Raw genomic sequence first — 17,334 nt, 5'->3', positions numbered from 1 at the left:
CAATGTTCTGGAAAATATATCTATATATGGTACAGTCTGTCTACTCATGTATGTGATATCCTTAAAGGGGTACTCCGGCGCTGATAAAAAAAAAAAAAAGATCGATCAATCGTAGTTTTTACACTTACCATCCCTCCTAAGTCTGTCTCCATTTGAATTTCCTGCTGTTTGCAGGTCCCTGAACCTCCAGTTGGTGGCTTCATTTTTTCTTTACTTCCTGGTTTGGGGTTCCCCATGATGCACTTTGTCTCCTGCGATGTCTGACTGTTACATATTACATATTGTTACATGTTACATATTGTTCAGCCAATCAGAGCTGAGCAACCTGAGTCATCTGACAAAGGGAGGCTGGCCAACAGGGCTTAGACCCGCCTCCCTCTTGATGATGTCATTGTCACAAAATGGCTTCCTGGGGACAACAGTTATAAGTTTACTTCCCTTCCTGGTGGGGGATTAAGTGGGTAAAAGATAGGAAAGAGGGGCAGATAGGTGATTGAAGGATATTACAAAGTTATATAACTTTGTAATTTGTTTCAATTACTGGCAAATAGCTTTTTGCAGAAGTACATCTTTAAAGGGGTACTCTGGTGAAAGTCTTCCATTATTTTCAGCTGCTGTATGTCCTGCAGGAAATGGTGTATTCTTTCCAGTCTGACACAGTGCTCTCTGCTGCCACCTCTGTCCATGTCAGGAACTGTCCAGAGCAGCAGCAAATCCCCACAGAAAACCTCTCCTGCTCTGGACAGTTCCCCTCATGGACAGAGGTGGCAGCAGTGTCTCAGACTGGAAAGAATACACCACTTTTGCAGGGCATACGTCAGCTGATAAGTACTGGAAGACTGGAGATTTTTAAATGGAAGTAAAATTACAAATCCATATAACCATATAAAATTTAAATGCACTCACCAGGTATGCAGGAAAAAATTCTTTATCATGTCTCATACGGCACGGCATAGCAAGCGGATGGAGGACGCCAACATTCTGAAACCAGTTGAGAGAAAATTATTTTCGCCGGAATACCCCTTTAAAATTTTAAAAACTTTTCACATGTCAGAAAGACATATCAACAGCTTTGATCAATTTGGGTCTGAGTGTTCAGATCCCTTCCGGTCGTGAGAAGGAACAGGGACAGGACACCCACATAATTTGTGGGGTCTGGATAAAATGGGCAGCATTAAAATCTTTGACCTGTTTTTCAAAAAAATTTCTTTGCCTCGTTGCTCTTGGCTTCGTAATTGGTATTGTAAACAGTGAAAGGAGACACCAAGTGGTCACGTAGCAGAACTACAGGGTATGAACTAATACTGTGAAGCATAGGAGTTTTCTACAGCACTAATAGAACTTGCTGGATGAAAAATGATACATACAAATGCATTGTTCTTGCCACTATGGTATAAAATAAATACATACATAGATTTCCTAAGTGTTTATTACCTCCTTTTATTTATAGAGAGATGCAGGCAGGGATGGACAGAGACTGCGGAGGGCCCTCCATAATCTAATTGTGCTAGTATACTGGTATATAGCTATTAAAAGTCAGTTATAGCCACAACTATACCAGAGTCCTTTTTAGGATTACTAATCTGAGGATGTAATTAAAAAAAAAAGCTAATTCCATACAATTTACCAACATTGTAAGGAATAGTATACTGGTATATAGCTAGTAATTGTCAATTATATCCACAACTATACAAAAGTCCTTTTTTAGGACTAGAAAAACAAACAAAATCAAATAAAGTAAAAGCAACATTTGGCATACAGTATTTTACAGTTTAATTCCAAGTTTCTGTCGCCTGAGGCAAACCTAATTGGAGCCAACCCCCCCAGGACCCACACCGCCTCATGCTCATATGAGAGTGTGGGCACTGCTGAGGCACAACAGCACGGCTTATGCAGGATCCCTGGCCACCACTCCCAGTTAGCAGAGCCACACAGTATGCCGCTACTGAATGCAGAACAGGCTCTTTGAATATGCCAGAAATATAAGGCAGGTGATGCAGTTATTGTGCTAAAAAAATACTTTTAAACTGGCAGCCCCGTGCCCTACAGGAGTGACCTAGATTGTGTATGCATTAGGCTAGCACAACCTCTCCGTCCCTCTTTCCCACCCTCCTCATCATTAGGAATGCTCCAGGCAGATTGTCTCCTATTCCTCAGCTGTGTCAGCCCGGCACATGGGCTCGATCGTTAAGACACCTGTGCAAATGTTCAGCATGAAGAAAATGTTCCAGTGGCATTCCTAATGATGAAGAGGGTGGGGAGAAGGGACGGAGGGGCGGTGCAAATTTAGTGCACACATACTCCTGTAGGGCACGGGGCTGCAAGTTTAAAAGTTGTTTTTTAGCACAATAACTGTATCACCTGCCAAACGGACCGCAGGACAGATCATGGATTAAAAGCAGCTATCCAAAGGTACAAGAGGTTTGGGGGTCAGATTGTGGGTACAGAGTCGCTTTAAAGGGGTATAGGAGTTTTTTTTTCCCCTTTTGGTTTCTCTTCGGTAAATGTACAGGAAAGAGTGTTTCCTAACAGTTTTCCTCACTTTAAAGGGGAACCAATCAGCACAATTTAAGCAGATCTCTTACTATATCTCAGGCTACTTCCTTGGTAGCTTTACATCGCGGCACAACATTCTTTATTACGACGCGGTGCAGGGGGAGAGCCGTGAACTAGTCATCTGTACAGTGTCTGGGTTGTGACCAGTCATAGCTCTCTGCCTGTCAGCATGCTCGACAGGGATGATTGACAGGCAAAGAGGCCTTTAATATTATTATTTTTTTAAAATAAAATTCTTTATTTAAAAGGTTTGTGGAATAGTACAATGTGGCAAAAGAAGGGAACCGCTTTTGGAACAGCAGATACAAAGAGCAAAAGACAGGGTAAATTTGAAAATAACCAACTGAGGGCAAATGGCCCTGCACAATAGCACTAAATAATCAACCAAAATAGCTGAGACGCCTGTCCTGGTGAGTTACAGATCAACCCCAAGAAGGAGGCAGGGCTCCCTGCCACATCCCATTCACTTTTTCCAAATTTAAAGGGGAACTATCAGCAGGTTAGATTTGTCAACAGGGGGCTGAGGATGAAGGTATGTCTCTTACCCTCTTCACCTGCGCCTTTCCTGTGCAGTTTTAATCTAATCCTTTGTCCGGTAGGGCCGTTTGGAGCACTGCCCAGCCACTCAGAGCGCCGATCAGCCCCCTGGCTGGCCAGTCCCTTCTAATGATTATCAGTGCAGTGCGATGGGAACAGGGCAGTGCTCTAAACGTCCTTACCAGACACAGAATTACATTACTGTGGTGTCCCACCACGGGTGTTGTCTTTACAGCCCCTCACAAAAGCCTGTACTTCAAAGTAGTAGTGGTGATGAAGTAGTACCTAAGTTTTACCACTAGATGTCGCTAGTATGTATATTGTATGCTTAAGTATTGCACAGCTGTAGGTAACTAAAGGGTTATTGTTTTTGGTGATTTGTGCACCAATGAAAGCTCTTTCTCTTATCTACCTATCTTCTCACCCACTCACAGCACATATTACATATGCTGTAGGAAGTTGTCACATAGGGAGAGGAAGTGTAACCACACCTTTAGGAAGTCTTACTCTAGTTTCTGTAGAGGAAGGACGCATGCCAGGTCCCCTGTTAGAGGACAAGTCCAGTGTAGTAAGCAGACACACATGGGAACAGACACCCTTTCTTGAAAGCAGCACTTCTATACACTAAGCAGTGCTAAATGCTCACAGAGAGGACAAAGTCAGGAACAAGTCTAAAGGTGCAGGACAGTATCCTGAAGAAAGAGGAACTGATCCGGATAGAGCAAAGTTGCTAGAAGCCTACGTACTCTATCTCTCAGCGCAGTGTAATCAGAAAACTCTGACCACTCTGCGCAACCCAGGTAACAAGGTCTGGGGCTTGTGTCAACCTCTAGGATGGGTCATCACAATAGGTGGTGCAAAAACCAAGGAGTCAAAGGACGGGCACAAGTATTCTATTTATCTATTTATGTTTAAGCATGTTTAATTGTTTTTCTTATGCATAGTAAACAACAAACAGTATACAAGTGCAATGGAGGGGGGGGGGTTGGGTTCAACAGGAACTGGAGGTACAATTAAATCAAAATCATGTAAGACTGATACACAGTATATACAATGGCTTGAGGCACATATTCCATTTCTCGGCGTATAGTCCATATGCCAGAGGGTATTGAAAAGTCGTACCTGTTGGGGGGGGGGGGGGGGGAGCGGAAGTAGGCGAGGAAGGGGGGGGGGGGGGTTGATCAGTACAGAAAATATGATGTGTAAGGGGAGTATTCTACTTATTTTACTTCTGAAGTTCCGGCAGAGCACAGTACTACATTGGATTGGGACTCTCTCGACATCCTCCTCTCTACTTCTCTGAACCTCTTCTACCTCTCAGCATAGCACGCACTACTTTACAAGCTCTCAGCACAGATCCTGTCAATAAAGTCTTAAGTGTATTGTCAAGACAGAAGTCCGCTGTATATCACTGTATCAAGTATCTGTGAAAGTAAAAAAGTTCCTTATTTTAACTGGACTCTGGTTATTCTCTAAGCACCTACACAGCCATTGCACCTTTCTTGGGTCATCTCCCCTTTCTGTGGGAGGCGGTACCAATGGTCCGATTGGGTAACAACTCCACTCCGGACCACTGTGATAAGCGCCCAAGGGAACTCCAACACCTGGCTAAGCTATTCCCGGACCAACCACTACTGTAGTCGAGTCACACTTCACCATCTGGCAAGTGACCGGTCGTTCCCCACACCGGTAGAGCACCACATTACAACTGCATGGGAACTGCACCAAGGATGAAGGTAAGAGACATACTGCCAGCACTCCTGGCTACTGACAAGAGGATGCAGCAGCAGCGGAGCGCACCGCTAACTGCAAGGACGCGCTGTAAGTGTCCTAAGCTTCCAGCCCTGCTGGCTGGAGGACTCTCCAATGGCGTCCTTAGTAACCAGTGTTGAGTCCGCGGAGCTCAGCTGTTTCCCCTCAGACACCGCTGCCAGTCAGCTCTGGTCCAGAAGGAGGGGCTGGAGTTCCTGCCCCAACTCGATCCTGGGGTGGAAACTTCATCCCCTATATACCACTACCACCACCATGTCCAGTGCCTTCTATAAAGCCTTCTCTGCAGTACCTATGCTAGCTACTCCCTGTTACCTTATATTTGTGTGTATCTGAACCTTGGCTTAGTTTCCTGGAGTTCCCCCTGCTCTCTGATTTGGTACCTCGTAGCCCAACTGTTACGGAGGGAGATCCCATAATCTGCCAGAAGACCTGAGGAGGTCACGATAATCCTCCTTACGATAATCTATTGAATTTCAGACCATGCCTACTAGGTTTGAAAACAATCGAATGTTGGTATTGTGCAAGAAAGAGGCCAAATCTTCCATCCTTATAAGGTCATTAACCCTAGCAATCCAGAGAGAAATAGGTGTCTTGGGTTGCTTCCAATATAGAGGGATACACGACCATGACCAGAAATGGTAACAGAGAAAGTTTGTACTTTTTGGTAGGGATCCCACAGTGATGGTGTAGGAACAAGGCCAGCGTACTTGTCATCTTGAGACCCGTAACCTGACGAACGACTCTCTGTACATCATCCCATAATGACCGTAAAGTGGGGCATGACCAGAATATCTGAAGAAACGACCCCTCCGAAGCACCACAACTCCAGCAAATGAGGTCACAGAAGGACGGCTCACATGTATTTTTACCAGCAATATCTTGTAACCCGCTTCTTGGAAACGATAACTCACAGTGCTCTTGTGCACAAAGTTTAAAGAGGACCTGTCACCCCCCACGCCGGGGTGACAGGCTCCCGACCCCCAGCTAGATCCCCTTTTAGTTACCTCATGTCGCCGAGTCCCGCTGCCTGAGCCGGTCCCGGGACGGAGATATCCCGGTCAGAAGCCGGCTCCATTCATTCTCTATGGACGCCGGACCCATCTCCACAGCGCGCGCGCCGGCTTCTGACCGGGATATCTCCGTCCCGGGACCGGCTCCGGCAGCAGGACTCAGCGTCATGAGGTAACTATAAGGGGATCTAGCTGGGGGTCGGGAGCCTGTCACCCTGGCACGGGGGGTGACAGGTCTCCTTTAAGATCCTTGTGCATTGCGCTTCAGAGAGGGACAACTGAAGATCCTCCCTCCATTTAGGAGAAAGGGTTGTGCTGGCTGGTCTGGTGGGGAGACCAGCATAGAGTAGTGATTTAGAACGAGTAAATATTATTCTATACGCTTTTAGGCCATGTTCACCCAACGTATGACACCGGCCGTTCTGTGACCGGGGTCGGGTCATAGAACGGCCGGTGTCAGAGAAGATGCTACCCTGAGATAGGACACCATAAACCTACTGACAGAGTTTCTTGAAGAAAATATCTGAAAGTGGAGGTACTAGAAAAAGTCGTCTGTTAGATGAACAGTTCCCTGATATAAAATTATTGGAATTGTTAGAGTGAACACTTTACAAGTGGAATTAATAATCGTGCCAGAAGGACATTGGATACATGGAATATCTCATTTTTTTTCTCTACAAAATACAGGCACTAGTAACAAAAATACAAATATAAAACACTGGAGAGATGTGAAATCGGTATGGAGCTGAGCTGGAGTACCAGGCGCAGCCACACAAGTCAATGTTTCTGGAAAACCAGGGTCAGAGTCTGGTGGACATTTTGAAAAATTTTTTTTTTATTAAATCCAATCATGTTTCTCCACTCCCCCCCCCCCCCCCCTGCATGTTTCAGCTTCCTTTTTCCACCTCCAAAATGGTGAAAGTTAGAAGGCTACAACATGGATCTACATTGATCTCTTTCGGCCCTCTGCCAGTTCTAAGTCTTGCATTTCTTCTGCCTTTTTGTAGTCTGATTTGCATAAAGTCAGCCAGCAAAGTTATTGTTAAACATTAAAATTTGTTAAAATCCTCTGAAATATTCTCCAGTCGGGTTTCCTTTATGGTGAATTCAGGTTATCCCCACCAACACTTGTAACCTTCCATTATGGACCAGGTGGTCTCCTCCATACTTTGTATCATAATCCCAGTATGTTCAAGTAAATATCGTAGTCTGTACATGGTCATTGTTTAATTTCAGTCTGCTTATAGCCGGTCATGTTGATACTAAATAAGCACCATTTATTTGGCCAGGAGATTCTCCGGTCCGTTATGACATGCTGTAAAGTTCCAACAAGGTGGCAGCTGCATGCATACGATAAAAGATCCCAAAAGGAAGACAAATATTGGTAATTATGGCCCATATTGTAAAGCCATAAAAGTGAACTTCTAGACCACTGTCAAATCTTATTCGAGCTCCGAAGGCAGGAAGAATCCAGAACTGTGAGGGGACAAGAAACAAGAGTTAGTGGAGAGGAACAGGAGAAGGGCAGTAGCTGCAGTATCAAATTCCAGTACGGGTCAGTATAAAGAATGAATTAAAGGAAGTAACTAGACCATTAAAGTCTTACTGTCATTTGCAAAAACCTTTAAGATGTTGTCCAGATATATCAAATGTTTAGATCCCACTGGGTCTCAGGACTGAGACCTGCTCCAATTGTAAGGTGGAGGTGGGTTCATTATGGAGCTGTGTAAATTATGCTGGTTAGAAGCACCTTACCTGCTTACCTTACCTTACTTACCTTATATGTCCCTATAGTGCACATGGCAATGAGGTTAAGGGTAAATTTCTTAACTTCATCTCTTGCGGTTTCTGTGCTATTGGTAATCAGCTATTTTGGTGCCACGGGGGCCGAGCCACCATCACAGTGCACTGATCCACCCAGCTGGCCCAGATTGCCCCCTGACCAGTGGCAGATTGGTGCAGTGGGGAGAGGGGGGTACTCCGCTCCAAGTGCGCCAAAATGCCTAATTAGCATGAAGATTAAACTGCTTATAGCTCTGAAAAGAAAGAATGAAGTTGAGAAAATTACCTCCATCCTCAGCGCCCCGTGCACAATAGAGACCTTGCAGCAGGTAAGATTCTTCTAACCTGTAGATGTTTGTGTTTAAAAATACTTTTTTGTAGGTGTTGGGTCCAACATGTCAATATATACTTTGGTTTGGCTGTGTAGAGTGACACAGAGGTGTGGCTGTATCTCCTCTACCAGCTCCATTGGCATGGCCACTAGAGATGAGCGAACTGATCTGACTTTTGGTCCAAAAGCAGTTCGCTCTCTCATCATGCCTTTGATCCCGGCCGCATACTTGCGTTCACAGGAATATGCGGCCAGGATATTCCAGGGAATCCCTGTTGAATTCCCTGGAATATCGTGGCCGCATATTCGTGGGATCGCAAGTATGCGACGGGGATCAAAGGCATGATGAGAGAGCGCCGATGCCTTCGGACCAAAAGTCCGACGGTCCGCTCATCTCTAATGGCCTCCCCCGCTGCACACTGACTTTGCAATGATGATCGGTGTCCCGCTGTGTGGCTTCAGTCCAGTCCCACGGGACTGCTCAAATTGTGCAGGCATCCACGTGACCTATTCACCGACTGGCCCACAGCTAGGGAGGTTGGAAGTCAGCGTTTCTAATACATCTCTATGAGAGCTGTCTCAAAGATGTATTGGAGACCCTGACTTCCGACCTTCATTAGCCTTGGAAAAAGAAGAGAGGTCAGAAGAGCTGTGACATCACCAACCTTGGCATTTGAATGGTGCTGTAGAACCATACTGAAGCCGCGAGACACCGATCATCATTGGTAAGTATATGTGCTAGATACATTAACTCCCATGCAGACACTGTTCCCATCTGAGATAGTAAGTTAGTGAAGCTACTGCAGGTGAATGACACCTATCCGTCATAGCTAGAGAGGTGGGGAGGGTACAGAACTGCAATCCCCCATCCACTCCTCTATGGCACTTTACACAGCCTAACAAAAAAATTTTATTGATATTTTAGACACACAGACCTACATAATAAGATTGTATTACTGTCTTTCATAGTGATGTTTTTCATGATGTTTTCCACTGAATAATGCCTTTTGGTTGGTGGATGGTGCCACCTCGCCCCGCCTATGTAATCTCCTATTCCAATGGCCGTCGAGGGGTGGGGCCTAGACACTGATGACTTCAGGGAGGGGCCTACTGCACTGATGTGGGCAGGTCAAAGTGGTGCAGTGGTTCTGAAGCCCCACCCAGGTGTCACAATCCACCAACGATAAAGGGCATTTTTCACTGGACCAAGCACCAAGAGACCTATTATAAAGTAAGGAATGAAAACAGCAAAATGTAGGCTTTACCATTGTGTAGAGAAGTTCTCATACAGAAAGGGGGTGATAGTATCACTTTAACTAGTTATATACTTACAAAAAGGTAAAACTTGAAGACCAGACTGTCAATAGGTAGAATTCAAACACTTACTATTATATTACAAAGAAAAAGAAACAAGTACACATCCTTCATAGTTTTCCTTTTCTTGAGATGACTTTTGAGGTGAGCGCTCAGGGTTTCCCGCCTTGTCATCCTCCTGTGTGAACTCCTTGGGGTGCCTGTCAGAGATTGTCTTCTCTCTGCTTCTTGTCCAGCAATCTGATTGATGGTTTCAGTCATTACTGTAGAGCAGATATTCGATCTAATAGGGCTGAATAACACATTGGGTGGAAGACGATGAAGCCCTTCGATGATGAAGGCATTCTGAATAGAGTGCTGAAGTATCATCAGCATTGAATAACTAAGTGTTAGTCCACACAACGTGTTGAAGGGTTTTGTAGACACCATGGCGATAATGGAGTAATAGGAGATGGCATATTGGCCTAGTGCCGCTCCGATGAGTAGAGTTGTATCCAGTGTCCGACTTGGGTTCTTCTGATTGTCCATGTTTCTCTTATCCAATCTGAAGATTATAATCCCCACTAAATTGGCCAGACACATGAGCGCGAGGCTGACCACGTGAAAAATGTAGAAGGATGTCAGTGATAACCAACGCTTATGATGGTCCGCCCTACCTACTTCATACATGATGAACATCACTAGACCAACCACCAAAATGGACACGCCAGTTGTAAGTCCCAGGAGAGGGATATGTTTACGGACTCCTGGTCCTATCCCATGGTAGTGGGAGGAATCTTCATCAATTTGTCTTCCTACGTTCTTCCACATGATGTAAATCATAGCCGCAGCAAACAGATTGTACTCGATGTTGAAGGGGTAGAGGTAGGTAAATATGGTGTTGTTGTTTATGCATGGTAATATGCACCCGCATTTATGCACGCTTTCAGATTCACCTGTAAAGGCAAATGAATGAGATCACTTGAAGGAGGAATATTATCTACTAGAATAAACTTTTTATAGAAGGAAGAGACTGGTTTCTGGCTCACACCTCCACTACATGAAGGGAAAAGAAAGGAACAAAACGAACAATTGCCTCCCTGTCAGAGCTAGCAGCATAGGGGAGATTTATCAAACTGGTATAAAAAGTAAAACTGGCTCCGTTGCCCCTAGCAACCAATCAGATTCCACCTTTCATTTTCAAAGAATCTGTGAGGAATGAAAGGTGGAATCTGGTTGCTAGGGGCAACTGAGCCAGTTTCACTGTACACTATGTTTGATAAATCTTCCCTATTATGTGTCTTACAAGCCGTGATATTTATCTCCTTACATCCTGCAGTAGGGTATCGTGACACCACCAACTGATTTTTTCAGTAAATTAAACATCACCTGGATGGTGAGTTCTAAGGTTATTTTCTCACACAGTATTTTTGCTCAGTGTTTTTCAACCAAAATCAGGAGTGGATTAAAAAACACAGAAAGGCTCTGTTCACACACTGTTGAAATTTAGTGGACGGCAAAGCGCAAATAACATTTGTTATTTTAAAACAGCTAAATAATGGCAATTGTTTTATTATTTGCCCTAAAATGGCGGCCATCCACTAAATTTCAACACTGTGTGAACATAGCCTTTGGGTGCCTTCACACGTACCAAATTCGCAGGGGATTTCACACTGCCAGTTTGCGGATCCTGGTATAGTGAAGGTCTATGGGGTCACATACCCGCAGCGGAATTTTCATTCTGTTGTGGATATGTGACCCGGCCCCTTTAACCCCCTGCATCCCACAGCTGCAGCATAACCTGGTCGGCGCCGCAGCTGTGTAAGGCTCCCATTGGTCCCCATCAGCCAATCAGTGCTTGGCACCACTGATTGGCTGATGGGGAGGGAGCCTCACACAGCCATTGCGCCGACCATGTAATGTATCTTGCAGGCCGTGGCTGCGGGATGTGAGGGGTTAAAGGGGCCTTGTCAAATAGCCACAACAGAATGAAAATTCCGCTGCGGGTATGTGACCCCATAGACCTTCAATATACGCGGATTCGGTACGTGTGAAGGCAGCCTTTCTGTGTTTTCAATCCACTCCTGGTTTTGGTTGAAAAACACTGACCAAAATACAGAGTAAAAACACTGTGTGAACATATTCATACAAACACATGCGCTTGAAACCATGTCCCCTTGTGTTCATTAATGACTGTGGGATGTTGCAACTTTTGGCAACCAAGGGAGGACAAAAAGGGTTTCAGGCAGTGTTTTTACATACATGTAAAGTGCTTAAGGGTAGCTTCATACGTACTGACTCGCAGCGTTAATAACGCTCCGAGTCGGCTAGGTCCTGGCAGATCACTTTCACTACATACACACAGCGGTCTGAACGACAGCTGCGTGTATGTAATTCTGCCGTCCGCTTAACCCCTTTCAGCTGCTCTCCTGCCCGGCCAATCAGTGGCTGCGGCTGGGAAACACACTGATTGGCCGGGCGGGAGAGCAGTACGCCGGGACCCCGTGCAGCGAGGACAGGTAATGTATACAGAGCGGGAGCCGAGTGGCAGATGAAGGGGTTAAGCGGCCGGCAGAATTACATACACGCAGCTGTCGTTCAGACTGCTGTGTGTATGTAGTGAAAGTGATCTGCCAGGACCTAGCCGACTCACAGCGTTATTAACGCTGCGAGTCGGTACGTGTGAAGCTACCCTTAGTGTTTCTAAAGACTCTAAATTACTCCTGAAGATACTAAATAAATAGTTAACTGTATTGGCCAGCACAAAAAGTAAAGTTATTGTTCCTGATTAGAGATGAGCGAACCTCGAGCATGCTCGAGTCGATCCGAACTTTCGGCATTTGATTGGCAGTGGCTGCTGAAGTTGGATAAAGCCCTAAGGCTATGTGGAAAACATGGATATAGTCATTGGCTGTATCCATGTTTTCCAGACAACCTTAGAGCTTTATCCAAGTTCAACAGCCCCAGCTAATCAAATGCTGAAAGTTCAGGTTCGGATCAACTCGAACCTGAACCCGGTTCGCTCATCTCTATTCCGGATCAATTTTACCTTTGTGCCCAAGTTATATGCACATACAATCATGGACACACCTGCATCCAGACACCAAAGCTATAGTGTGTTCCAAAGTCCTATACTATACCACCATATGCAGACCCCCATTTACAAAAGTTGCTGAGTACCACAGGAAGATACTCTATGTCTAGCTAAGGGCCTCTAGCTACTGTGATACTATAGACTATTAGGGCGCATTCACACTACGAAATCCGCACGGATAACATTCTGCGGATTCAACTGCTTGCCCCCACTTGACTCTCCGCCTGTGCCATGGACTCCATTCTATGCAAGGGTAGATTCCGCCATCTGCCCAAAGAACTGACAGTCAAGCGGGAGCACGCAGGGGTGAGCGGCAGAATCTGGGGGATGTTATCCGCGTGGATTCCATAGTGTGTATGTGCCCTTACAGAAGTATGTGCCCTTACAGAAGTACTATTACTCCTACCTGGCCTTAGACCACTACTCCCATCTTCCTTGTGGGCTCTACAAGAGTATCTACCCTGACAAACGTTTTTAACCTGAAAAGATACATTTCCAGCTTTATATGAAACATTTATTGCTAGCATGAATCCGATTGTTGTCATTGCCTGAACGCCATACAAAGTAATATAACAATATATACAGTTAGGCTATATACACCTATGTAAAAAACTAGTTGGTTGTGGTGTTAGCAATCCACCACGTGTTCAGATTTCCAAACATTCCCATGCATGATACTATAAATTTCCATATAAATTGTACTGTACTCCGAAGTCTGAACAGGGTCTAAAGATCTGTGTACCTCCGTGTTCACTGAGGTTGCTATTAGCTTCTTCAGAAAAATTTGACTCTAGGAGCCTTTGTAGTTCGATGGTATGATATCTGGACTCTTCAGCAACTGCGGTGACCCATATGATTAGATTAATAGTCAACAAAACCATCAAAAAACACCTACGGAGAGAAAAGCACAAGAACGGCCATGATGTTAATAATTTACACTACTATAGATCATTAGGTTAAAAAAAGATGAAAAATATCAGGAGTATTTCCAAATTAATAGGGTCATTACCAGGAAGGTATCGAGAAGAGAAAATTCCTACATAATAGAATTGAATAGAGAGTGAATATTTTATTACTCTAAAAAGCCATTGGTCAGATGATGAGGTCAGGCCTGAATAATGAAATCCTTCCTGATCCCTGTACAGTGTCAGTCCTATATGCTAGATGGTTATGTAATGTCCCACTATGGTTTTTTTTTTGCTCTTTACACACCTAGGTAAAAGTGTCTGTCACAGGTGTCATAGTTAGTACAATTAACTGCTGTGCCCTACTCCAGCCACTAGGTGTCACACTCCCCCAGGGCACAGCCGCAGTTCAGTACGATGAAGCGTTTGCATGCCTCCGTTCATTAACTTCCATAATAAAAAACAATAAAAAAAAAAAACAAATAAAAATGCATCTTTTTTTAGCGTACACAAAAATGTGGTTGACCGCTTTTTTGTTTGCAAAAAAGGTTGAAAAAAAACTGACTGCAAAAAATGCAGTGTAAACCCAACCTTAGGCATAAGCTGTACAATAAATTGTGCAAGATGTATCAAGGCACTTGCATCTAATGATTATTTTTGCGCAACAACCGTGAAATTTTGTGCAGCCCATAAAAACCTCCTCCTGCTAGAAAAAATTGTGCAGATGATGCAGTGATAGGACAGCGCCATCTACTGACAGTTCAATGTAAGCATTGTACTTTATTTCCCAACAAGAGGAAGCAGCTGTGTGTCAGAGTATGATAAAAAAGAAAAAGAAAAAAGATTTGCGCACTTTTCAACAAATTAGAGATAAAGTGAGAAATCCAGTGAAGTGATAATTATCACCTGGAGGGATTTTTTCTGGCCTAGGGCATTTTACACCCCCGGTATAGAATATATCCCCTGGGGTAAATGTGGCCTGGGCTAAAACTGAGAAAATCAATGACATTATAACTTGGAGGGCTATAGTCTGGCCTAGACTGTTTTACACCCCCAAAATATAGAGTTTATCCCCCGGGGTATACTGTGGCCTGGTTCGACATGGATATATTCTGGCCTGGAGGGGTATACTCTGGCCTAGGCTATTTTACACCCCAGGGTACAGTTTGGTCTAGGCTACTTTACACACTGAGTATAGCTCGGCCTAGGCTTTTTTTTTTTTAATACCCCGGGGTATACTCTGGCCTGGAGGGGTATACTTTGACCTAGGTTATTTTATACCCCGAGGTATACTCTGGCCTAGGCTATTTTACACCCCGGGGTATTCTCTGGCCTAGGCCAAACTATACCCGGGTATTATCTGGACGGAGGTTAACCTGGCCTGCTACACCGGGCTATGGCAGTTATATAATGGACACTTATTTGTCAAATGACAGGGTGATTACAGTCGACAGGCAAAAGTGGTGAATACATAGAGAGATTTATCTGCCATAAGTATGATGTGAACATACTGTATAATTTTAGGAAAACTGGGTCATTTGCAGAAATGTCCTCGACTAAATGATCTATAAGTCTTAAGTATTGCCTGACCCAGCAGGAGCTGTACATATCAACATATGTTTTGATGTTTTTGCACAGGTTTATAGGTGGCAATATATATTACATTGGGTTCTTATCTAACAGTCTGACCCAACAGATTGTCATTACATTTAATACGGTCAGTTTTGATTGGATAGTATTAGACATCCACCAAATGGTAACACCCAGTTTGTAGCAGACATAGCAGGAGAGGCCAACATGTTCTCTTTATATATAATAGGATTAAATATACATTTACATTCACTATAATCCCAGTAAAGATCTATATAGATATAGGAGATAAAAAGATATCATAAATAAATGTTGGGTGCAGCTCCATTTTTTATGCAACTCACAATAAGCCTTGACTTATCTAATGATCTGACACCATGAATGAAAGAATGTAGAACAATGACTATTCTTTTGCCCTAGTACTGAAAGGTCACCAGATACTGTACACCATTGTACTTCAGGGTGCGTTCACACAGTGCAGTAATCGTGGAGCAGAGAGATGTACTATGAATGCGAAAGGTTACGGAATAACATTGCATAATACATACATTCATCATCATGTACCAGGATTACAGGTTGAATCAAGACAAATATCCTAGGGGTTTAATTTCCTGCATTGTAGCCAGCTACGTATCTGATAAAATAACATTTGTTCATTGTGAGAATGTGATCCCTACCTTTTATTACAGACACTGTAAGGTTAGGCAGTGTCCAACGTCGCAGTCATATTTTGCGCAAAGGTATGCAAATTGCAGTTGTTGGCTGTCGCCTTGGGACACCCCTCGAAAAAAGGTAGTTTCCCCAGTATAAAGCTTTTTACCCTGTAGATAGGACCCCTGTATGTTGTTTGCCATCTGTTACTAGGATGTCCTGTAGATTATTTGGACCCCCCCCCCCCCCAGGGCGTTTTCCTCTTTTAGGTAGAATGCCCTGTTTATAATTTGCCCCTACCCATGGGTAGGACCTCCTGAGGGTTTTTTGCCCTTAGGATCCCCCCCAATTAGTAGTTTGCCTTCTATAGATAGATCTCCTTGTAGGTAGGATGCCCCCTGTAGGTAAGATGCTCCAGAAGGTAGTTTGCCCTCTGTAGGCAAAATCCCCTCGTAGATAGGACCACATTGTCAACATTAAAAACCAAAAATATACACAGTCTTCTCCTAGCTCCCCACTACAGCCTCCTCCATCTTCTGCTCCCACTTTTAGACTGCTTCTTCCTGTAGCCACTAGAGACTCGGAGTTTCTCTACCTTCTAGATGTGCACGATGGTGTCCCTCATTGTGCATGTCCCAGAGAAAGACGCTCTCGGCCTCTAGTGGCCACAGTTGCCTGCAGTCTAGAAGTGGGTACCAAATATGTTTTTTTTTTAAACACTTTTTAGGTCTCTCTAGGGTACTGTTATACAGATTACTTGAATGTATATGCATTACACTGATCTGTTAGATCGGCGCTCTATTGGTACAGTCTGCCACAGGCAGAATAAACCATCAGATTAGTCATGGCAGGCTTTGAGGCCTAGAAGGGGCCTTGGGCTGCCATGACAACCATTTAGTTCCCAATGATTACATTACAGGGATGTTAATCAGGGTGCTGGACTACCGACAACAGGTAAAAACAGTCTAGATCAGGGGTAGGGAACCTTGGCTCTAGCTTTGGCTGTCCAGGCATGATGGGAGTTGCAGTTTTGCAACAGCTGGAGGGCCAGGGTTCCCTACCCATGGGTTAGATGCTACAATGACTATGAATCGTGACATCTAAACAATTGAAAGAATTAGTGCAGATAGTTGGTATTCCCTATGAGTGTAATGTAGGTCCAGCTTTCATATCTTCATCATACTCCCTCAACCAACCCTTGTCATAATTGTACATCATACGTTGAGAGGTGGTTAAAAATTAGACTTTTTAAATAGAAGTAAGTAGAAGTAAGAAGTAAGAAATACACCTAAATGTAAAAAAGTAGCAAAACTGGAATCCATATGACCTGTAGCTCAATGTTCTGGCATTGCAGTGTGATACTTCTAGGATGCTGGCCAATAGTGTGTTTACTGAGCGGTATCAGTGCCAGACAGACACACCAGCAACAGTAACCTGCTTGATGAAAGATGTAATCTCTGCTCATGGGAACGTCTCTTTCTATGACTACATGCCTTGCGGTAAGTAAACACTGGATACACAATGTTGGATTTAGACATCCAAACCAGATTAAATTTATATGCCATATACTCTATGACTCAAGAACCAGAATAGTCAGTGTTATGAGTTAGATACAGAAGTGTTACATCAGCGAGCTAAGCCTGGTTACATTTAGAAGTGGCCGCTATCTGTATACCTATGCGTTAAGGCTAGTGATGAGCGAGCATGCTTGTCCGAGCTTGGTACTCGTTCGAGTATTAAGGTACTCGAAGGTACTTGATGCTCGGACAAGCTTCTTGCGATACTCGAGAAAAGGCATCATCCTTTTCCTGT

General features: G+C 44.1%; 1 protein-coding gene across 1 annotated transcript in view; it reads right to left on the bottom strand.

Annotated features, from left to right (window-relative positions):
* Positions 1-6,271: 6,271 nt before the first annotated feature.
* Positions 6,272-17,334, bottom strand: part of LOC138772132 (proton channel OTOP2-like) — a 28,156-nt gene continuing 17,093 nt past the window's right edge. Inside the window, exons 4-6 of the mRNA XM_069952301.1 lie at positions 13,119-13,267; positions 9,376-10,238; positions 6,272-7,352 (exon numbers count right to left, since the gene is read on the bottom strand). Of these exons, the coding sequence (XP_069808402.1) occupies positions 7,182-7,352; positions 9,376-10,238; positions 13,119-13,267 (1,183 nt within the window). The 3' untranslated portion in view covers positions 6,272-7,181. The remainder of the gene's footprint in view (positions 7,353-9,375; positions 10,239-13,118; positions 13,268-17,334) is intronic.

The sequence above is a fragment of the Dendropsophus ebraccatus genome, chromosome 14, assembly GCF_027789765.1.
Source record: "Dendropsophus ebraccatus isolate aDenEbr1 chromosome 14, aDenEbr1.pat, whole genome shotgun sequence".
NCBI lineage: Eukaryota > Metazoa > Chordata > Amphibia > Anura > Hylidae > Dendropsophus > Dendropsophus ebraccatus.
Note: the sequence above shows the minus strand (reverse complement) of the source record. Positions and strands in the feature narration are given on the sequence as shown.